Here is a 24,754-nt window from a genome sequence, read left to right as displayed (position 1 = left end):
GCCTGCTTTTAACATAATTACATTTCTGTTGCTTTGATTCCAGTCCGAAGTAATAAAACACTTCTAACCCAAACCTCAAAATCTATCCACAAGTACAATTAAAGTTAAAAGTGCAGTTGTTTTATGATAAGAGCTGCAGGGTCTGAAGCCACCAAGCCCTACCACCTGCTTCTGATTGGCTAGTGGCATGTTATTTTCCTCTCACACATACCCCAGCATGCACTGGGGTTTATTTATTAGGAATAAAAAAAAGGAGTCACTAATCTGTGTTCGGTTCAGACAGCGGGCTCCCCCTACACACTCGCTCTCTCACACACACACATGCACACACATCTGTGTACCAGCTGAGCAGGGAGCAGTCCCACTGTTAGGCTTTCACATATCAAAGAGCCCGGGGTGCTTTGGCACTGCTGGGGTAGTTGTCCTTTTTTACAAAAGACAAACAAGCAAAGAGCTCGGGATGCGGTCCAGAGACGCCTTTGACACGGTGTTGAAATGGGGACTTGGCTCCGTGACATATATGATCTACATGTGTAAAAAAGCTGGGCTGTTTTTTCTTTTTTAGTCATTGCCAGTTGCTTGTCCTCAGCCTATAGCAAGGCAGTCCACATCCTCTATAAATCCGCTTTCACCATATACCACAAAACAACATCATTTTCAGAATTGTTCAATGGCTTCAAACTTGAGCTCCAGGCTGCTTTTGTGTCAGGGGAGCATGGAAAGTATTACCTCTAGGTGTGTGGTACTGATGAATGGTCCACAGATTTTCAGAGGTCAGGATGTTAGTCCAACATTGTGACATCACCAAAACATAAGCAATTACACATAACGTGATGAATCCGTTTCAGAGCTCATCAATTGACAAGCATTTTAAATAACGCTACAATCCTCAGAAACTCCCAAAAAGACTAGTCTTCCCAAAAGCTAATAATTTATCGTATTTCATCAGTGGAAACAGTTATTGATGATGGCAATAATGAGAACATGGAGAGGGGTGATGACGACAATCCCATGTGTCTTAAATAGATCTTGCAAGACATTGTATTTCACACATAGAAACAAATCACAGAGGTCCGATCCATGTACCGCAGCACAAATACAGAACGCTATTTTCAGCAAATGGAAACAAGGCCCATTTAGGATCAAAGCATCTAATGGGTTCTGGATAACCAGAAGCTGCTGTCAGTCTCTGGCCAAACCAAACAGACATGCAAACACATGTGGCACTGCGTCCAGAAGATTTTCAATAGTGCTCAGAGAATTATAGCTACATTACATCTAATCTGGGTCCCTCCTCCTTAACAAACCTATAGCAGCAGCAAGGGACATTTCAGTCGGGACAGTTTACTGAATGGAAAAATGGCAAAAAAAAAAAGACTTGACTGAATGTACCCAGGGACTGTGCAGCTGAAAATTTTTACTGTCGGATAAAAACAGATCATCTATTTGTAGCAATGATGGCTATTTTTCAGGATATTGCACTTGTGTCTCCCTCACTCTGTCTGGTAGCCAGGGGCTCAGAACCAAATTCTGGGCCCCGTGCTTAAGCAGTCTCTCGGGGCCTCCTACCCTTCCTCTCTTGAATAATGACTCACTCATGCACATTTTTATTATTATTATTATTTATTTTTTATTTTTTACAAAGTCAGGGTGCTTTCTTTCCCTTCCATTTCGTTCTTTCTTTTTTTTTTAAAAAAAAACAAACCCTGATATGCCATTGTTGGGGAAACACATTACAGCACTCACTCCCTCGGTTTGAGGTGTATTTACAGGCTGTGACACAGCAAGCCAACATCTAAGAACTCAGTGGTTAAAGAAAACCAATCTTGCCTGATATAACAACTTTGTTTCTGCTCAGCTGAACGGCCAATCAGAGTGATTTCATTCACTGACGGGCTCCATGGCCGCTAATTTGACTGAACGCCCTTAAAACCAATGAGGGCCAACGGCGCGGGACACACTGTGACGAGGGCCAATGTGAGTGGAGGGCTGACTGTCGGCTTGGTTTGTCACAGCCTTAAAGACGAATCCTTGTGTAGGGGTGGATTATGTCATTTTGTGACATTAAGGTGGTGAGAGGGGCCTCAGAGAGTTTCCAGATTTTTTTCAGTTTAGCTTTCAAACAATTAATTCAGCCAGTCGCAAATTAGCTGGCACTAATACCTTAGAAATAAAAATTTGCAACTCTTATTAAAAATTGATACCGCTGCTTGGAAACAGGAAACAGGAAAGAAAAGAAGAGGAACTCTGACAACAAATGAGAATCAAACCAACAAAGACAGAAATCCTGTTACACAATTTCTACCATATTCTCAGTGTAACCTTTGAGGGTGGGCTGGAGAGAGAAGTGTAAACTGTCCCACTATAAACCAACCTGCCACTCAGTTGATGTGCAATAATTAGACGTGAAGGCAGCCGCCAGGAGAATGTAAAAAGCTCTGTATATGGGAAGTTGGGTGTGATTTAAACTTTTCAGCCAGTGTTAAATGTACCTGTCACCATCGGCACGCTCCGTAATGTCAGCTAATTTGGAAATGGGGAGAAATGTGTGCGGATAAATAAACACGTTTCAGCGTTCATGTCAGTGGTCAGATTGGAGGTTTTGGGTACAGCGTGGGCCGTCAAGATGAATTCTTGATCACTTGCCAAAGTTGAATCAGTTTCACATTCATCAGCATACATTTATTAGTAACAAATGGCCATATTAACTCAATGAATGTGTATGTAGCATTAATGCAACAGTGGAAATGGCATAAAATAGATTTTTATGAACCCTGAGGGGATTTTCATTTGAACATCAAAAGACCCCACATTGTTATTAAGTTCTACCAATATACAATGTGTCCTGAGCGTGTACTAACAATCACTGTCGTATGTGCGCCGTATGTGCCCCGTATGTGCGTCTTCTACTGAATTCAGCGACCGGTCACACAACAAGACCTAAATGTGGTAACACTGACTCAAGGGGAAAACATGCACATTAAAGACCAGAAAAGCCCTAATAAAAAACCTCTAATGTAAAACAGCCCCCCATCAAAGAGATCCTTCCGAATATTTGTTGAACTCTTACATATAATATTAATGCCATTTCAGCCATTGTTCACTCCGGCTGCGTTTGATCTGCAGGGCTGCTATAACTCTGGGGTAATAGGAGCGCTAATGAGAGGAGTTGGCACTTTATAAACACTGTCAAGAGCAGGTGGAGCGAGAGGGTCACACTGGGCCATTGTGTCCACCTCAGCTGGTCCTATTCAGAGCGACTTATTTCCTTAGATCATGGAGTAGTTTGACAAATCAGCATATTCCAGGCAGACGTCTTTGTTGAAAGTTAAGTCCAGTCCTGGGCGATTGTATCGTGCTGAACAAATGTGTGATTAATCTGCAGCGTGGGGCTGCTAAGTGATAGGGCGCAGGCTTTTACAGAAAACAGGTCATCTCTGCCTTAACAAAAGATATTCCCTCCTGATGGTGGACGAGGCAAGGACACACACAGAGGATGTATGCTTCCGTATAGTTTTATAACGTCTTTCTGCCTGACATTGTGCGTGAGATTTAAAAAGGAGCTCTTTTGTATGTCAAAACCTCACTTTTAATGGGTTTCTTATAAAAGTGCTCAATGATCATGGTATTCAAATCACAGCAATAGCAAAGCGCCTCCTCATTTTCGGTGTCTGGAAGTGATCCCAGGCAAGGAGGTGTACCACATCTTAGACTAAGGCTGCACGCTCTCTCTGTTCGCTAACCAAAGGGCTCTCTCCTGTGGTGCTATACAATCATTTATTGAGGCTTAATCAACATGTATTGAATGGTGTATGTACTTTTTGAGCCATTTTAAAGGCCCCTCTGTGCACTTTAAGCCTCGGCCATGGGGTTGCAAGGTTTTTAACGATATCCCAGCTAAGGGCTTGAGGCAATAAATAACCTCTGTCCCTGAAGAGCTTTCATGGTGGCAAGAAACAATTCTTTTCACTGAGAATTAAACAGGGGAAGTTATATTAGCTAGACAGCAGGTGCTACTCAGGTCTGGAACTTCTGTCCCTGTAGGACCATGAAGTGAAGTTTGAGGTAATTTGGACTGATCCACTCTGGGCCTCTCTTGTTACAATCTGATTAATCAAACACAGTCAAAGGTATAACACTGTGGAAATGTGAAAAGAGAGCAGCCTGTTTTAACTGGTCAAAGAGACAATTGTTGTGGCGCATTTGCAAATTGGCCACAACAATGGTGGCATCATTCTGTTCTTATTGTACTGGCAGAAAACACACTACTCAGTGACAGCAGGAGTCATGTGATTTGACAGAATATTATGGGAAAAAAAGACAAGAAAAGGTTAGGCATAAAACTGGACCATGACATGGGGAAAAAAAAACATTTACAGTTGATCTTTTTTACATAGTGACCCAAATCTTGATAACAACTGCCAAGTTGTGATGTGCCAATTCTATTATATTGGTATGACTCTTTATACAAATAGTGCATTTTATGCTTATGACATCAGGAAAGCCATTCCAAGTTCACCTCCATGTAGTAGGATACACACTGAAAGGATTTAGATTAAAAAATATAACAAATACTGGATTGTTGACTGATTATTAAGTAATGGACATAGCCACCATGATATTACCCAAACCTATTTTGTTTCTATGGTTAACTGATAATGCTAATTGTAATGCTCATATTGAGAACAGACATAACACCACTAAAAGCAAATGTATGCCAGAAAAACTGACCACTGACAACCAACTGCCCTATTCCTTACAGGGTCTATAAATTCTGGGCACACCTTTGTTAGACTACCAAAACTTTACTATTAACTTTCATTAACTGAAAACACTGAAACAGCGACAGCTATGTCTGTATTCTACATAAATCTTGGATTATGTCATGTTTGCGCTGCCGAACCAACTTTGCTAGCACAGTTGTCAATGGACAGCACCCACCTTTTACTCAAAGAAGCCACACTCTAAATTATGCATAACTTAACACCTTAACACCAAAATTTAAATGTGACAGTTTTTGGAAAAATTCAGTAACTGCACAACTGGAAAAAAATAGCTATAGGCCTCTAGACCAAGGCTATTAAATTTCTGCTGTAAATTTAGGCAACAGTTGTCAGTGGACAGTAGCCACCGCATACTTAAAGCACCCTCACCTTTAATTATGCATAACTTAAGCCAAGTCTTAATAAAAAACAAGAAAACATTTTTTAAAAATTCAGTCAACGTACAATTGAGAAAAAAAAAAGCTACAGGCCTGTAGACCAAAACTTTTTTTTTGTACGAGGCTGTAAAATTTTGGTTGTAAGGTCAGGCATTTTAACATTAAGATCTGTGAGGACCGACTTGCTCTTGGATTCACAGGTGGCCATTCAAGAAACTGTTGTTTTTGACACTTCTGCATCAACCCAATGGGATTACCTCATGATTCATACTCATGGCCTGCTGCTAAATATTTCAGCATTTAACATGTCCTGTACTTAAATGGGCCCTTCTTTGCAATTACAAACTTAATGTATCATAATTTTGCACAGTCTGTTTGCAAGCATGTTGTTGCATTAAAAGGTAATAGAAATGACATGTTTTGTCAGTTGTGAAAGCGTGTCGCCATAACATCATTCAAAGAGCCAAGTTTCCTTTAACGCTCTGTATGCCCATTCTCAGCTTTTCATTTTTTACACATTGTACATTTTGCGGTCTTCAATGCATGGACCAGGACCATTAGTGGATACATTATATGTGGTTCCAGTGAGAAATGAATAATGGAAACTTGGGACATTTTCCAAAATCTGTCAGAATTTACCCACTTAGCTAAACAGGACTTTTAATCCTCTCCATTGCTATGGTAGTGCCTTTTTTAAATGCCCTGAAACTAATAGGCCACCGGGTGTGAGCCACACAGGTACCCTGGTGCTACAAAGAGACTGTACAGGAGTGATGTGGGGGCGCTTCAAAGAAACAAGGCAAAGGCAGCAGAGTGTATGGAATGGAAAAAGTCAGCAAGAAAGGAAAACCATCGTCTGAACGAGACATAATCGTTTTGAGGACTCCAGCACATAACCTAAATAATACATTTCAGGTTTTGATATAACTATTACTGCCTGCGAAGAGCTCTTTGATGTTAATTGAAACCACTGGGCAGCAATCTGCTTTATAGCACTGACAAATAACAGTTTCCTAGGGCTAAGGACTGAAGGTTAGCAAGCACATACTTGCTCCATATGCTCATTCGATATAAATAAAAATCAGAGCTTGTCTTCACGGAGGTAGCACAATATGCTGAAGATAGTCCCTGGCCGAAGTTGTGGTGAATGAAAAATGCTGTTTACAGTTTTTAACAATACCTTCACCAGAGGTCCCGTGTGATGAAGGACAAAGCTTGACTGTATTGTTTTCAGTTTTCCCAGTAGTTTGCTTCCTCTCTTTCATATAGAAACCACAGCTTAACTTGATAAAGTAATAATAAAATCTAGGTGGCCCAACAGAAACTCCTGCATTGGAAAGATATCCTTAATCACAAAGAGGCCTGTCTCTCGTACTTCTGATTTTTCAGGCCATACAATAGTTTTATGCATGGGGGGGATGATTGTGGGGCTGTGGGCTCTGGTTTTAATACAGACACGACACAATGGTCTCTGTCTTCCTTTACTGTGCTTTAGTACATTGTGGCACTGTCTCATCTTTTATTCTCCAGCTTTTTTTAAACACTCATTATATCAAAAAAAGCAGCCTTGTCAAAGGGTCATCCGGATCTGATGCAATGCACAATAACAGAAAACATATTACCATGGTGAGCGCCAACACATTGGCCAGAGCAGCAGAGATGGATGATGGAAGAAGTTCAAAGTGATTTTTTCCACCCCCCATCTCATATGATACAACATCAGAGTGTGTACAGGAATGACCCTGCCTTACACTGCATGCACACCACAGGTCGGACATAAGAGGAGAGGTGCCTGTTATTGAGTCTGGATGTGTAGGACAAATGACAAGCATTGCTGAGGAAGATAATTAGCTTGTCTCCATGTAAAGAGCTTGTGCTTTAAATGATTGTTCACAGAGTCTCAGATCTGACCAGTGAGCAAAAATGAGTGCGAGAGCTTTTTCCTCTTTGACATGCTCCCCATCATAATGACTGACAGTGAGAATGCATCAATGATAGCTTGACGCAAGGCTGTAGCCATGGAGACAGCATCGGAGGGGACCAAATCTGTTAAAGGTCCCCCCTCTGATAAAATGTAAAATGTCATTTCATACTGTACTATATTATTTATCATTAGCAAATACAGCTAAACAGTGTACGGTACAAATATGGAATAAAGAAATCTACTACTGTCTCCATGAATTACACATGCAGCACAACATAAAGGACACATTTAACTTAGAATTCACGCAGTCTGTCCATTGATTGTATCATAACTACGTAGATACCAGATGTCTATTCATTGCTCACAAAAAAGTTCACACAAGTGTTTCTCCCACTGCCCCCCCGCTTCCCGCCTGGAAAAAAAGGCTTCACATTGTGATGACATTGCAGATTTTTAAATCGCTTTTAAAAATTTATAAAATTACTATCTCTAAAAAAAAACCATAATCGTAACATTCATAATTGATCGTATTTGCAGTTAGAGGTGTCCTGTTTCACAGAGGTGGCCTATGTGTAAATCGTTTTTTAGGGACGCCAGGGATTTTATTTTATTTTTCTTAAATACCATGAGTGGCCACGGAAAAAACATGTCTGCAAGGCTGAGCAGCTGACAGATATATTAATGTTAAACATCCCTGTGAACCGTGTTCTGCAGGGGTACGGCAACACCACCTGGACAAACCACGCACAGAGCTGCAGTACATCGAAATACTAGAATTGGTAGTAATAACAATGGCAATTTCTTATTGTTATTATCAATATAATGGGGGGCATATTTAGCGAATCTGAATATTGTTGTTACGGCCTGGGTTTGACACATTCCCTACAGTAATTTACTGAAATGTCGGATTGTGTTTATGGTTTGAATGAAGTGGTATGGATTGTGTGATCGTAAGATGAACATAACAAAAAGGAAACATGTTTGTTGTTTTCTTGCTGAGAGTTATAGTAGATGATGTTGATCTTGTCTTCTAACTCTGCAAGAAAGCAAAACAACGTGTTTCCCAAAATGTCTACATATTCCTTCAAAGTATTAACATTTTCTGTCTCATGAATTGCATTACAGTTTTAATAAGGTAACTTGTAAGTGTATTAAAATGCATTTTTAAAGCAATGCACCTAATTATGATCAAAGCATTTCCCCCTATTCAGGCTCTGAAATCCACAAGCCCCCATTACTGAGGACTAAACTACCTGACTTGAATGGTTTATATACTTTGTGAATAATTTAAAAGGCCCCGCTGTGCACATATGATTCTTCAGCCATGGGGGCTGACACTATTCTACCAATGGGCCACCAGCGATGGAATTAAAAAAGGAGCTACTGCAGGGATTGTTGGACAAGGTAAGCGGCCTGTCAGCCATTAAAGGCCCTATACATTATGTGAACTCAAAGAGCCCCAGATCTGACAGTGTCAGCTGCAAAAAAGTCGGGCAGGGAACTCTCGGTTCCTTGAAATGTTAACCATAAAGATGAGTGACAGCTGGAATATGTGAATGATAGTTTGACGCATAAAAGGAACATAGTGTATGATGAATCGGGGTGATGGAGGTTGGAGGAGGGCTGATTTTGACATTATACGATAAAAAAAGAGAAATTATTTACAACATCATAAGATTTTCTTTCCATGATAGTAGCTTTAAAAAAGCACTATAGGCTGACATATGTTAATGTGACAAAAAAAGAACATATGCATGCACATGGATCTAGTTTCACAGAATTATTGCAAGGATATTTTTCAAACATGCTCTACCCTTGGAAGGCCAGGACAGGGGAGCGGAAATGTAGGTTATAAATAGGTATCAAAAGAACCCCCTCCGTTTATTAGTAAAGGATGCCAGACACCGACATCTTTGAAAGTGGGAGAGCTTTTGAGCATTTTACAAGACAGGTGAAAGAAACGTGTGTTAAATCACTGTACCCGGCTCACTTGGGTCAGCTCTACCATAAAAGAAAAGAGATTACAAAGGAAACTAATGAAGACACTGATCAAAGTCTGTAATGGTAATATGTAGCAGGTGTTTCAGACCCCTGCAATCCGCCCTTGCACCGCCCTCCCACCACCGCCGCTGCTCCATCCGTGAAACCCTCTCATGTATTTCACATGTGCTTTGATAGGGAACAATGGACAGAACACATTTCAGCACTATTCAAACATGTTATGAGCAATGTGGATGAACTCTTGGAGAGTACCTCAACTGTGGGTGATGCATAAAGGCAGCCACATGGCCGCTGCGAGTTTACGGTGCACTTTCATGATGGGTAGTGAGTTGAAAAGGGCTGACGTGGTTGAAGCCCACACTGGCGGAGAAGCACCTGGATTTGAGATGCATGCAAGAGTTGAAAGACGGCTGGCGAGACTTGAACCAGAGCACGTTCAAAGCGTGATTGCTTTTTTTACACAGATGAAAGTGGCACTGCTTTTGATTACAAAAAGGAGGAAGCATGTGGAATATCGATGTTGAAAACCAGGATATTTTGAAGATAATATTTTGCATTATTATTTGAACCCTTTTCCCAAAAAATATGAAACACCAGATTACTGTTAAACTGCAGTTCTACCACCATTATTATTTTTTTTAAAAGTATATAAAATAAATAAATAAAATTAACTACTACTACTACTACTATTTTTTTGTATTTTTATTAAGTTTTAAGTTTTTTCCTCAAATATGTAAAACACTATTTACATTATTATTATTATTATTATTATTATTATTATTATTATTATTATTATTATTATTATTATTAATAATAATAATAATAATAATAATAATAGCACTGGAACACACTGCCTATAGATATTTAAAAGATTTTAAAAGAAAACTAAAAACATATCTCTTTCCTTTAGCAGCCTTTAACTTGAGCTGACTTAAATGTTTCGCATTTTGTTTTGCACTTTCACACTGCTGCACCTCTTGAAAATGTTGTATTTTCCTTAATTTTATGCATTTTATACAGTATTTTTAGCTTTATTTTTGATTAATAATCTCCTAATATCATTAGGTTTTATTTACCCTCTTATGTTATGCATTCTGTGCATTCTATTTTTTAAATCCTTTTTTTATCTTACTTTTACTGGTATTATCAAATGGGTTTTATCCATGTGAAGAAACATTTATCTATTTTGTTCTGATCTTATTTTATTTTTACTTGCAGGTTTTATTATGTCTTCTATGTCTTTTGATGTGAGGCACTCAGTGCATGTAATTTCTTTGTTGTAAAGCACGTCACGCTGCATTTCTTGTATGAAAGGTGCTATACAAATAAAGATTATTATTATTATTATTAGTAGAAGTGGTAGTAGTAATAATAATTATTATTATTATTATTATAATAACAATAATAATAACAGTAGTGTGTAATAGTAGTGACATTTGCTTTTACACATCTGTTTCGTGTTTTTTTCTTTTCAATATCTCAGCCATTTTAAGGTCTGTTAAACTTAAATCACTGATTTAAAACTGTCTTGATCGTCAGATCTGCAATTTGTAGATCTGTACCTGCGCTGTAGCTGCGCGGTGCAACATCTGAAGCGTGCCGAAGCTGCTTCCGCCGCGAGCACACGTCCACTCTGGGATTTGTAGTTCTCAGGCTGCGCTTTTTGCATCTCCTTCGAAAGTCGCCCCACCAAAAAAAACATTTTACACTGAAAATATTGACGATTGGACTCCGATTGAAATAACAAGAAAAGCTACACTTGCAAGTGCCCTTTCTAAAATTATAATAGATTGCTATACCGTCTCCTCGCGTACTACAACAACCAGCATCGCCTCTAATGAAAGCGAGGCAGTGTAAACACAAGTCCAGGAACATGAAAAGATCGGGTGACAGTGAGGGGGAGAAGAGAAGAAAGGTATTGATAGCGTTTTTCTCCGTAAGGTCTGGCATATTTCTAAGCCCTGTCGCTCGTTGAATATCTAATGCTCCGTGTGTGATGCTGCTGGCTGCATTTCGAAGGCTAGATAGCCGCCAGCGTCAGCGCATACCTCACCTTGCCTGTTTCCTTTATTGTGTTTTCCATTTTTCCCCCCAGTCCTCCACAATGAAGAATTACAGTTGCATTAAAAAGGTGCTTTATCACGTAAATGCACTGTTGAGGAGAAGCTGTAGTTAGCAGAAAAACGTCTTGGTAACATAACACATCAGCTGGAAACACGATATGAACGACTGTCTGTAGCATATTTGTGAGAAACAGTGAAAGTCATAGCTTTTCCCTTGGTTTTAATCATTAGCATTTAGTAACACACAAAACAAACAAAATGCAATCCCAGAGCTTAATTTGGGATGCCATTCTGATGAGAAGACTGAACAATTATAAAATTGTTAACTGTAAAGTTCTTGCAGTGAAACAGAGCAGTGCAACATTGAAAACAAATGGTAAAGTTAGTGTGCAGCTTATCTCAGATTTGGCAAGGTGCCAGGCCAGCAGAGCACAGCTGCTTCAGGCTTTACTATAAATACAGTGGAGAAGAGCTGGTGATCTGATGTGCGGTAGAAAAGAGAAATTATTGGCTAATGTAGTGATTACTGTTCCTAAATAATATCCTCTGTAAATATGCCAGCTGTGTAATCTGCTAATAAATGAAAATGAGGTGTGTGCAGGATTATCTGACATAAACTGAGATGGTGTGTGTAACTTGTGATGACCAACTGTTGTTGTGTGTACCGCTGCATTAAGCTGGGTTTCGTGCTGACCTGGGCTTACTCAGGCTTTCCCATGCTGCATAACTGTAACTTTGCGGTTTGTTGAAATACCAAAGGACAGGAAGGAAAGGGCTCTGCTGTGCCCAGGGCACCCTGGGATGTGTTTTTGCCCATGATCATAGTGTCTGTCTGTCTGCCTCTCTGTCTATTCCTCCTCTTATCTCCTGACTTGGACGCCGTCTGCTGTGGCACATATGTTTGGATCATGTTAGACAGCAGTGAAACTATGTAAGACGTGGTTCCTCCTGTTTATGAAAGCAGCCATGGCGGCCAGATGAGCGGCTCAGAGAGAGAACTCATTCCAGCTGGCCCTCAGGCAGTCAGGCAGCACTGCACAGACCTAATGGCTTAGCTTCCTTTCTCTTTAGATAAATAAAAGGATGAGCAAGAGGAATTGTAATTGTAAAAAAGCTATGTGATTGTAGAGCAGCCAAGGAAGGAGCTGCATGCATTTTGGCTACTTTTTTCATAATATCAGTGGCTGTATAATGACATAGATATGCTGATAACTAATAACTTGGATATGATAGTTGACTTTTGCAGTAAGTGAGTGTGTCTGCAGTGCTGCACAAAGTTAGAGATGTGCTATGATGGGTCCACTGTCATTCGGAGTTAGGGAATGCAAGCACCAACAGATTAGTGCCGAATGAATACACAATCCTCTTAGAAAATCTTACCACAGCATGTCAGTATAGCACAATGACAGGTAGGATGCCATATTCTATATACATTCTTTACATGAAGTACAGTAGTACATTGGTCTAGCTGCCCAGGGAGATTTAATCACACCCGATCCACATAAATTCACATTTATTTGAATTAGAAATCTGGATTTATTCTATTTTTTACTCTGACTATAGTGTGTTTCACTCACAGAAATCGCACACTATCTGTAAGTTTGTGCAATGCCCATAGGTTCTCAAATAGCTACATTTTCATGGATTTCCTCCCAACATTCAACTTGCCTTGTACCCTAATGAATTGAAAACATTTCATTATGTTTTATCAGTATTGTCATCACAGGATGAATTTCCACTTATGCTTTGGCAAGTGTGAAAACGGCACTGACCCTGTCCCTTAACCCGATGTTCTAATGCTTTCTTTGATGCAAGCTCGCCATTTGGACAGTGATGACAGGTATAAAGTGCTGTGTCGAAACAGGAAGTGTGTGAGTGTGAGCGGCGGGCTAAGTAATGATCACACAGGGTCACCAGATGTTGTGAGGTCCTGGGCTCAGCCCAGCCCATTGCTTAGATCAGCCTCATTGGTTTGCTCTGGTTGTGGCACCTAGTGCAAGCTGTTTAGGGTATTTAATTTCTGAACACTCATTAAAATGGTTTGTGTTTCCCTTGGCAATTCTGTTAAATTAACAACTACTGAGGTAAAAGCTGATTATGTGGCCACACATCCAGACATGGTTAATCAATTCTCCCACACAAAATGTTAGCTGGTGAATTAGTGTAAAGGGAAACGATTTATGGCGACTAATGCTGACGTCCTGTCATGTCAGGCCTGGTGTTTTAGCAAGAGGGGGGTGTCAGATTCAGCACATTCAGCAGCTTTGCGCTCTGCCGGCCATCTTTTTCTCCCTTTTAACCCAAGTTACATGCTGCTTGCTCTATTAATGAGCCAATAATGGAGAAATAGTGTTGGGTGCTGACATAAAACATGGGTATGGATACCTAAGGCAGGGTAGCACATAAGCTCCAACAGAGCTAGATTTACACCTGGCTCTGTGTAGAATGGTAGAGAGGGGAACACTCTGCATGGGGGCTCTCACAGCTTCATCAGACCCCCGCCGGTCGAGCTGTGGAAAAGCCAGGGCTCAGAAAAATACGGCTGTGGCAGATAATGATACCATTACACTAATGGAGCTGGCAAATGAAGGAGAACCCAGATGCCCTGCTTTATTACCGGAGGGGGTCATTTCCTCGCTGCATTCCTAATGGCCTGAGCACACAGTATTGATCAGGCTATCATGCTACTAATCCTCTACAGAATTACTTATCGCTGGCTAGGTGTCGATCCACCGCATGCCCTGCTCTGGCCTTGCCGTTGGGCAGCCGCTGTGTGTCTAGCAGGGACCCCGAGCAGTTTATCCAGTCATGATTTAGGGCCAAGCAGGGATGGCGTCTGGGAGGTCTTCAGCAGTGGGCTGGCCAGTTCAATGTGTAACAAAAGGAGGCAAATGAACCTTATAGCTTTCATTTAATTAAGGAGCAGGCAACGATGTGGTTCCTCCCTCTTTATGGCCCCATTGACTGCCGTGGAGCTGGGGAAGCTGTGAGGTTGGTTGTTGTTCTCAGTAAATGTGTTGTGCTGTATATAAGAACCGGCAGCTCTTGTGCCATCAGCAGCAGGATGCAAGAATTTTGCCAGGTCGCTGGCCTGAGTTGATTACTAAATGCTCAACATATTTAACTCTGCTTTATTGTTGCTTCATGTAGCTGAAAATTGTGACTTCCACATGCAAATTTGTTTCTTCAAGTCTAACAGTGGACCTCCCAGTTCCAGTTTTGATTAATGCAATTAGAAAAGTGGCTTCATGTGACAACTGAAGAAAATACTTTCTAAATTATTCATGGTATGCATTATTTGAACATGACCGAGAATGGCGTAGCCAGGGCCTATCATCATTACAAATGAATAGGAGGGTCAGGTAGCGCAGAGCACTTTGCCCAGGGCTTGTGACCTGTCATATCCTTGGCCCCTTTACTGGGCCCCTGTGTGCATTAGCATCCTCAGGCCATTGGAAGTGTGGCACTGTAGCATCAGCAGACCCCTCTTGTCACCTCTGGCCCCGGCTAATCAAAGAGTTTACCTTAAGGCGGGCATTTAGCCCTGTTCGTTAGGTCCACTGCAGTAGCCATAAAGAAGTATTTATATATTTCCATCTGGAACAACCTGTCGTGGCTAGGGAAACTAGCTATTGATCCAGATATTTAGTCATTTCTTTCTGCATGCGCCATCAATATTGTGCAAACATCCGTCCACGCGAGGGTTGACCTCAGCCCCGGCCTCTATTTTTCGCTCCCATTGGAGTTCAATGATATACTATTCTGAAAAGTAAAATCAATGAATGAATATGAAGTGTTGGTGTGTAATATAGCACAAGCCCAAGGCCTCAGGTCCTTCATTGATCTGCTATGTGAGCGTTGGAGGGTGCTGATTAGTCTGCTGCGGAGCCTTTCCTCTACATGTCTTTACCTTGTCTTGCCTGTTTGATCTTTGGCTCATATATTTGGACTGAGGTGTTTACAGTTCAACCTAGTTCTCTTTGAACTTATTCCTCAGCTGACATACTAAGATGTAATGCATTAATTTACTGCCGAGTTTGGTACAAGAGCGTCATAACTTGTATTAGAATGAAGCTAATGCGATATGACACACGATATGTTTGCACATTTACAATTTTGCCTTTATTTTATTTTGTTGTTTAATGTTAAATTTATTTTAGTTTCACAGTTTATGTTAGCTAATTTGACCTTACCCAACTTAAATTATCAGCAAACCTTGTTTTAAAGAGGTTATTGTTGGAAGGGTGGCATTGGCTTTTCTACACCTAGTTTGTTATGTAATTATTACCTTCAACAATTACATGCCCTACAACTGGTGACAGAAGTGCACTGTTTACTTGGGACAAAATGATGCACCAAGTTATTAATCATTACACTGGTTATCAGCCATGTAAGTGTTGGCCTAGCTTCTCATGATCAATACAAGAAACCCTGCATGTCATTTCCTCATTTCCTTCCACCTTTTTTTTTATTGTGGTCTGTGTTGAATGCCTGACATTTTAAAGGTGCATGATGCCTACATTTGGTTTGCATCTGGAAGGATATCAACTTTTATGGCCAAGCCTGCATTGTCTCAGGGTACATGGCTGAGATGGTCTGTCACAGACTTCCATATGTGCTTGAGAGGACTTGTGTTCTTACTAAACATTTAAATAGAAAAGCAGAGATAGCCTTATGCTAAGAATTACAGTTTGGTGTGGCATGGAGATTGAGCACTTCAAAGAAGTATTTCACTGATATAAAGAAGATCCTAACATAAAACAAGGCTGTCTATGTAGTAGAAAGACTGAAATTACAACTACCAGGATGCACTGTGCTATACCAGTCCAATAAACCCTCCTGCTGGTGGGTGACGTAATGCAAATGTCAAAGGGGACATTACCACACATACTACCCACACTGTTTTGATACAAAGCTGGTTGAGAATTGGCAAAGTATCTCTTTAAGGAGTTATACTGTAACTGCAAGGGACTTCTGTAGAGGTTTCCTCCAAGCAACGGCTACCATCAACTCACCTCTTACTGGTTGGCTATTATATGCATGTCGTACACCCATGCAGTCCTACAATTCCAGCAGCCCTCACTCTTTCCAAATACAAAAAACATCAAGCTATAATCTGCAGTGAAAACCCATGTTAGGTACCAATACTTGCCTATATTGCTATGTTTAGCATTTACCCCCTGGATGGTTTTCTCCTATGGAAACAGTCACTAGGATTGTCCAAACAGCCCTTGACAGCTTTCGTGTCTGACAGCCCCTACCGAGCACCTCCTATTAGTGTTGAGGCATTAGCCACAGATGTCAGCGTATTCGCAAACAAGGAACGCGATGTGGATCATGCAAACTGGCCGACCAGATCAGCCGTCAGATTCGATGAGATTACATTGAATGTGACCTGCCCAAGTAGGGTTCATCTGTCATGCATGTGTCCCGTCACAAGAGAGACATAGAATAATCAGCTCAATCAATAGATGTTGGTGGCTCATTGGACTGGTGCTGAATAAACATGGGAATGACCCTCTCAACTCCTACACTGAGGCTAGCGTCTCCAGGGGGTTCATTAGCCACTCGAGGCTATGATCCGGGCAAGTCGTTATTTTCCCTTTCTGTTTGTTTGGCATTTTGGTGTGTGTGTGTGTGTGTGTGTGTGTGTGTGTGTGTGTGTGTGTGTGTGTGTGTGTGTGTGTGTGTGTGTATGTGTGACTGTGCACTATGTGTGGGCTTTTGTGTTGGTTGACAGGTGTAAGTGTGAGGTATGGGTGTCTTTAAATGTGTTGTTGCATGGCTGTGTGTATTTGTTGAGGCTGCTTTGTGTGAATGCAAAGAGAACATAACATAAGTTGTAAAACTCCTCAATAAACTTGTTTAGCACCATAGAAATTGGAAAGATCATCAATTGCAGAGGTTATATTGCATCAGACTTATTCAGTTTCATCCTCTAAAGCAAAAATGGCAGCAAAAATCGATGCTACCCTGACTCCATCTTTGCTGTCCTGGTTGTTGCTAATTTTAGCTAACTCTAAGAACATGATTTCACTATGCAAAGCCACCGGCATAGGACAGAACAGTCCATGTGCTGTTTATTTGTGAATTTATTTTCTTTTGTAATGACTCACCTTTCCAATAAAGTAAAAGTGCCTACTGCTACGTTGCTGCCCGACATCTGGTTTCAATGGAAAGTCCAAAACCCTTCAATCACAAAACCTGCAGGAGACCAGGTTCACAGGGCGCTGTAAATAGTAACTGTTAATTTGTACATCATAAGTTCTTTTCCATAAACATGAGCAATGAAAGTGTGTTAAAATACCTGGCATTTAGCTTATTGCTTTGTAGAGGCTGAGCATACAAAGTGCCTCCTTGTAGCTAGTGCCAGCTTTTAGCATTGCAATTAGATTAACCAGCTGGAGGTACACTTGGCTTCCTCTGCTCACCAAAATACCACAGGTAGTGTCTACTTGTAAAAACAAAGAACATGCTTTTTTATAATACCGTACAGTGTTAGGGCTACTTCATAGGAAGGGTACGATAGTAATGGTGTCAGGCATAGTGGTTCAATTTTGAATGTTATTCAGTTGGCAAACAAGTTGGCGTTTACAAGGTTAAAGTTACAAAAAAGCACATCAAAGACTCTTAAAGGGAAACCCATTTTCAGAATTCATGCACAGTATTTCTATAATCTAAGACAGTCCAAAAATATTAGTAAACATGAACAACTTTCTCAAAACCCCCAAAACTACAGTGCTAAAACTCATCAAGTATAACATCTGGAGCTGCTCCACAGATGATGAATTGGGAAAGATGTTACAGATGACACAGAGAGCATCCAGGGGAATGGGGAGTGTAGACTGAATCGCCATGATATTGTGCTAACAACAGCAATCACATCTGGGTAGATTAATATGAAATATGTGAAACTGGCAAGCTTTTTTAAAAAATTTCAGTTGTCATTTTCAGCAGTAACTGTGATGTTTGAATATATATGTATTGTTAAACATGGTGGTCTAATCTATTGGGTGTTTCTGCTATTCTTATTTTAAGTACTTTTTTGCTTTGCTATCTTCTTTGATTAACCAAGTCTACTGGGACAGAGGTGACGCAATATGCCGCAGCAAAATGTATTTTAGTCACCTAAAAACATAAATATCAGTGTACATGTATGCTATATTTCTATATTTGCTCCACTTTACCATTCACACTAATCAATGGAGGCAGCACCAGCAACCCCAGTATTTTTCTCAGTGGAGTCTGGTTGATTTCATATATTGGCCTCAATTTCGTGTCGGAGTACGCTCTCTGATGGTAAGGTAAAGCGGTAAAAATATTCTAAAAATAGCGCACACTTAAACTGCTATTTTGTGGGTTAGCCTTTTTGAGGTTGCTAAACGCTAGTTAATTAGGGCAGTGTTTGTCTAGTGTTTGTCTACAACTACTTGTTGTACAAGAGTAAGACCTGAAGGAGGTATTGTAAATAAACATTATGATTTGGTCTGTATTGGAACATTTTCTGCTTCGGTTCTGAGAACACTGCAATAGAACAAAGGTCATTTGAGTATAAAAAGAAAACAAACGTTCTCTGGGTCCACAAAATCAGGTTCCCATTCATTGTCTGTGGAGCAGCTCCAGACTTTATACCCTATTACATCACATCTCTGGTTCTGGCTTTAAGAGAGAGTAGCTAATGTTCGCAAGTATTGATTGAACTTTCCAAGGCCATGGAAATAACATACTGGAATTTTTAATTTAGATGATGTTCCCCTTTAAATACAACATTAGCAATTTATGTAATTACTGTCTAATACAATAAAAGAAAAAAAGCTGAAAATGTTGTGAAAAAATATTTTTATGCCTCGTGGAATTTGTTTTTTTGGATAACTGCTTCCACCTGACGACTTTAGTAACCACTGCAACTTTCAGTTAGGAGTGGGTGCCCTGGTTATCCTGGATTTGCTTTCATGGAGCTTTTTTGTTTTGCCCGTTCCAGCATTTACTCTGCATCAAGTCTTTGAGAAGTGTCTCCTCACTTCAGGTAGTCTGTTCATGTCTCAGTGATTTTTCCTCTGAGCCCCCGTGTGTTTTTTCTTCATCAGCCTAACTTTTCCTTGCATATGCGAAGGAGCCAACGACAGCTTGACTGGCATGCTGTCAGACAGCCGATGCCTTTCCAACAGTGGAGCATCAGCCCTTTCCTGCGAGCTTGCGTGTGTGTGTGTTGATCTATGTGTGTGTGCAGAAAAGTGGGGGTATTGTCAGGACGTGACCGGCACACTTTGCATGTTCTTCTCGAGACAGGTGCTCCTGGGCGAGCACTGGTGCATGACAGTTGCCTTTCATCGCTGTCTTCTCTACACTTAACCCCTGACCAGCCCTCCCTCCTTCCTCTTCCTCCTCATCTTCTTCTCCTCTCTCCTCCCACCTCTTTCCTCCACGTCTGACCTCTTCTCACGGCGCTTTCCTCGGCCGTCCTGAATGATGGACTGCGAAGGCTGGTGGGCGGGTTTGTATGTGGTGGTGTGGTGCGGCAGGCTTGTCACAAGCCCAACACTGTCAGGCCACGGAAACCCAGCTGTCCAGACTGAACTGCACACACACACACACACACACACACCCACGCACACGTACACCCACACCACAACTTTTTGTTCAACAGTCCGTAATTCCATCCACCGGCGCTGTCAAGCACTTGATCAAACGTGCATAAAGAAAAGAGCCCCTTGGCTGAATCCCATCTTCTCTCTTCCTATCATAATGTAGGCAGATTTTCCCTCCTCTGCCTGTTTCTCCAGCTCTGTTTATTCAGATGAGCCTGACTGGGGGGCAGCGGGTCACATCCACTTGCCTGGCTAAAACGGTCCTGAATTGAGGGTTGTCTCCAGTGAGATGGAGAGAGAAAAAAACACAAGGAGGGGTTAGGAAGGGCTGCTGAGCGGTCATGTCAGGGCTGTTTTCGGGGCTATTTGTGTGTGCGTGTGTGCGTGTGCCATGGCAGGGGTAGGGGTTAGGGAGTTTGAGGGTTCACTTGTCAACCCCTGTGTCATGCTTGCCCTGGCCCTGTTATGTAGAGGGCATCCACTGTCATTTGTTGTAGGACTGTTTGAAGTGGAGTGAGCCACAGAAGCATAAAAAGCAGTCTGTGAGCGCTCAGGTGCCGCCAAGTAGCGCACATTCATTTAAAAGTACAAACTAATCCCTTAATAATTTGACACCCCAAAGTTTGTGTCTTATCGAGTTTCTTTCTTTGAGATTTGTTTTAGGGTCGGCCTTTAAATCAACATCATACTTGTATTTATTCAAGATAATGACAGATCCAGATGTTTCCTACAGGGTGTACTTAATTTTATGTTGTTTTCCCTTTTATTCTCTGAGCTTCATTATGTTAAGCGAAGTAGGTGGATTAGAGTCAACTTTGGGAAAGACATAAACGAGGTAAGCTAACAGTCATTCCAAGTTTTTTGAAGTTTATCCCTGCGTGTGTATCTGTGTTTGTCAGTGTAGGTGTGTGTTTCATCTGACATACATCTCCCACATTCTCTCCGCTATGGAAATAACAGTGATGGTTAAGACTCCTTAAACTTGTTGTCGGAGTGTCAGCGAAGACACGAGCACAGCGCACACCATGAGCTTAATCCAACAACAGCCCGTCTGCCATACTGTACGCCCGCTATCTGCGAGCGAGTGGACCCCTTCCTCGCAGCCATTGTCATATATAGGGGGCATTGTCACGTTTGAGATGGACTCATGTAAATGCGGTGACAGGCTACTGTCTCGGCTGACTGACAGCACAGAGGGATTGGGCTAATCTGAGTGACTGATTTGAGGCGCGCAGCAGCTCGGCTGTCCCCATAACTCCTGAGAAATAGACAGCTTCAGCGGAGTTATCTGTGTTTGTAAGTCCTTCTGCTGCGCTGGGATGACAATAGGGATTAGTGCCAAGGTTCTTTAAACTGTTTTTTTATTTTATTTTTGGGAGGGGGGGAAGGGGGCCTCTTATCGGCGTCTCGGCAGGATGCTGCCGCAGCCAATTTTCCTTGACTGTCAATTAAAGAGGGGATCATTAACTTCAAGGGTATAAATGTTCTAACACTGGTATTACGTTGGGAAGCTAAGTCGCTGACAGATGTTCCAACTTTAATTCTCCACTTGTTTTTTTGTCCTTTAATTAATTTATGTATCACTATTCGGGTTTTAAATATTTTTTCCCCCTGTCTGCTCTTTGTTAGCCTGTAATCTCAGTTACCATGGTAGTCGCAAAGACGATTGGGCCTTGTCACTCGCCTGTGTTTCTTATGAGGTTCAATCGGCTAATGTATTCAATATCACCCAAACTGAAAGGTAAACAGTATCTAATGGCGCGTGTATTCCTGCACCGCCTCAATGCAGCCTGGAGGCACTGGGCGGGAGGAGAACAGCATGTCTGCCTTTACTTCTCCAGGCTTTTCAGGAGGACCCAACTACTTAGAATGGCGCTTGATAAAAACAAAACGAGCACAGCTTGTATCTCTGTACATGTGTGGGTTTTTTGGGGGAGGTAAACAAAAGTAGTGTACTACTTTGGGGTTTTCTCTTGGAAGCTTTGTTGGCGGTTGTGAAGCATGAGTGTGACAGCTGCGGTTGAGATTTCCTCAGAGTGAAGTACAGACGTAGAGCTGCGATGAGATGCAGTAAGGTGTGTACTGTAGGTAGCCACATAGTGAAAGAAAGAAAACAAGAGGGGGAGAGACGTTAAGGGGAGTGGGAGAGAGATAGGCGACAGAGACTGCTAATGGGCAAACTCTCTTCATCCACTGCCACTGCCATCACCACCACCACCCTGTTCTCTCATGACAGCTCTTTCCCTTTGTTCTCCCCCTCGGCCCACTCTCTGCTGGGGATTCGTGACAAGTTTTCGCGGGCTGATCAAACGCCCCGGTGACACCTGATTAGGATATAGTGCGTGTTTACAGGCGTGCATGGCGAGGACCCCCCCCCTTCCCAGACAACAAGGGAGACTTCACCTTGACTAATTAAATTTGCACCTGCAATGCCAGCTGTGACAGCCACTGGAGGGCTGCATTTATTTATGTCACTCCATACATACTTCCTGTGACGTTCATGGAGGCTGAGTTTGCAGTAGCTCCTACCCCTCCTTACCCACAGTGAGGGTTTTGAATACCTGCGTGTGATATCATGGTTTTCAAAATTGTTAATGACTGATAATCAAAGAATTTTTTTATTTGCACATTTTGGTGGCGTTATTTTAGCATGTTAGATTTATGGAAATATTTGCTGTTACACTGCTCTGTGTTAAAATGTTACACATTAAAGCCAAAAGTTCACTTAGCGATAGCAGGTGGCAAAACTTGCCAAGGCCGTGGCTATGAAGTCAACATTTGGGGGGGACCAAATCTGTCTGGGGCCCACCACCTCCAGAAAGAATGTCAAAATTTGAAAACTAGTTTCCTATCATGTTATATTATTCATCATTATCAAGACAGTACCTAGTTAGTACAGCTGAGGATCTACCCACACTGGACAAGCAGCGGTTTCTGCTGGGACTATGGCAACACCGTTTGAACAAAAAACGCGTAATAGTAGCAGATGAAGGCCATTTATAGAGTTCATTGCTTCTGGTACATGGTTGCTTTCATAACAAAAGATTTTTTTGATTATAAATTTTTATCATCACTAATCAATTGCTTTGTGCATGTACTTTTTGGGGATGTGTCCTTCCCTAATATTATGAGTATTGCCTTATAGGGGTGGGAATCACAATACTTAGGTCTGTGATTGCGTTGCAATAGCACATATTGCGATATATTGCAAATATTATCTTTTTTTTAACTGCAAATTAAGGTAAAACATTTATTTATTTATTTTTCAAAGATAAAGCTTTCAGTCTGTTCATCTTTCTTCGGTAATTTTTATTGCAGCAACATGTATCTAGCGGACTGAAAAAGCAAATGGTTTTGTTATTCTAGATGGCTTCCAAAAATGAAATATGTTGTTTCAACATAAATTATTCATGTAATAAAATATCGACACATGGCATCCTTGTATCGATACAATATTGCTGCACAAAATATCCCAACACTTTATTGCATTGATTTTTTCCCCTCTCCCTATGGCCTTACATGCCTGACTGTAATATTTATTTGTATCAGTATGGCTTTTAGGTGGAAAAACACAAAACAAAACTAAAACAAAACTTATTGATGACTTGTTGAAACTTGTTTTTTTTAGTATCATATAGTGTTTAGTGGTAGCCAGTATGTCGTCTCATTTTATTAGGGTCAGTTCTGCGTGCTAACTAAGGCAAATTTAATTCTGTTATCACTTGTGAGTCTTTGAGACCTAATTTTAAAAGGGTTTTGAACCCTTGTTTAAAATAATGTGATTTGTGTGTTCCCCTTTCAATGCGTGTGTATTTAATCACAGATTAATGTGCGTACATATGTGTGCCTGTACATGATCTGCCTTTCAGAGTGTGTGTGTGTGTGTGTGTGTGTGTGTGTGTGTGTGTGTGTATCTATCTAAATCAGTGTTGAGAGTGTAAAAGGCCACAGCTGAAGTGAGCAGGACATCAGTCACCCAGTAGCAGGAGACAGGGCCTGGTAATTTGTGGCTCTCCCCCCTGTCTCACTCACTCTCTCACTCTCTCTCTGTGTCTCTCCACAACCCCTCCGTCGCCCGCCCATCCTGCCTCCCCAGCCTCAAATTGACCAGGCTCGACTGCTGGTCATGCTGTATTACATGGGTTAGATGAAGTAATTATTTCTAGGCCACTGACTACAAGCAAGATTAATAGTTTTTGAAACGGCCATAATGGAGGGCTGACCCGCCGTGACATAAGCATTATTTCAAGCTCACCTCCACTCTCATCCTTCTCACCTCTGGGCACTGGCAGAGTGTGATTTATACCTGGGTTAATGAGGGGAGGGGACCTAGGAGCCTGGGGCCACCAGCATACCAGTGCAGTGTTATAGGCCTGCTCCCCCAACTGAACACACAGTGAGGTCACTTGAGGATGACTGAGTTTTTTGGTTGATTGCGCTTTGGAAACAAGATGTACAGTGATTAAAATCTACATAATTTTTAAATGTCATCATTTTACTGTGTGTTGTAATTTAATTTGAAACTTAAATGGTTTATTGAAAAGGGATGGTGCTGGCTGAGATGTCCTTGGGAGAATAAAACAATATGCTTCTAATATCCAATCCTCTGTCCTGGGTCGCTTCATATGTCCACCCCCCTCCTTCCTCCCCCCACTTCAGATGCTCTGGAGCCTTAAGGACCAGAGAAGCTGGGAAGCTGTCACTAGGTGGCACTTGGACATCATGTTATCAGATGCTCTCTCCCCTTCACCCCACCCTCCCTCCTCTTCCTCCCCCGCTTTTCTTGCCTCCCTCACTTCCTCCCTTCCCTCTGTGCTAAGTACACCTCAGATGTCAGGGTGTTTTATTTTTATTGGATGAGGGCAGTGTGTAATGCATTCACCTCCGTTCCTGCCAGCTGTTAAATGCCCCAGAACATGGTCTGGCCAGGCTCCGCCCCGTTAACCCCTCTGATTGGCTGTAATAATTAGCAGAAGTGAACAGTAACTATGGTGCCTAGCGAGGGTTTGGGACAGCT

At 41.5% G+C, this 24,754-nt stretch overlaps 1 protein-coding gene across 1 annotated transcript in view; it reads left to right on the top strand.

Moving 5' to 3' along the window:
* The first annotated feature begins 10,861 nt into the window (after positions 1-10,861).
* Positions 10,862-24,754, top strand: part of fto (FTO alpha-ketoglutarate dependent dioxygenase) — a 135,330-nt gene continuing 121,437 nt past the window's right edge. Inside the window, exon 1 of the mRNA XM_042487948.2 lies at positions 10,862-11,001. Within this exon, the coding sequence (XP_042343882.2) occupies positions 10,924-11,001 (78 nt within the window). The 5' untranslated portion in view covers positions 10,862-10,923. The remainder of the gene's footprint in view (positions 11,002-24,754) is intronic.

The sequence above is a fragment of the Plectropomus leopardus genome, chromosome 1 (genome assembly GCF_026936395.1).
Source record: "Plectropomus leopardus strain MGB_pleo_1.0 chromosome 1, ASM2693639v1, whole genome shotgun sequence".
In the NCBI taxonomy this organism is placed as follows: Eukaryota; Metazoa; Chordata; class Actinopteri; order Perciformes; family Serranidae; genus Plectropomus; species Plectropomus leopardus.
The sequence above is the reverse complement of the archived record's forward strand: the minus strand, read 5'-3'. Positions and strand labels throughout refer to the sequence as shown.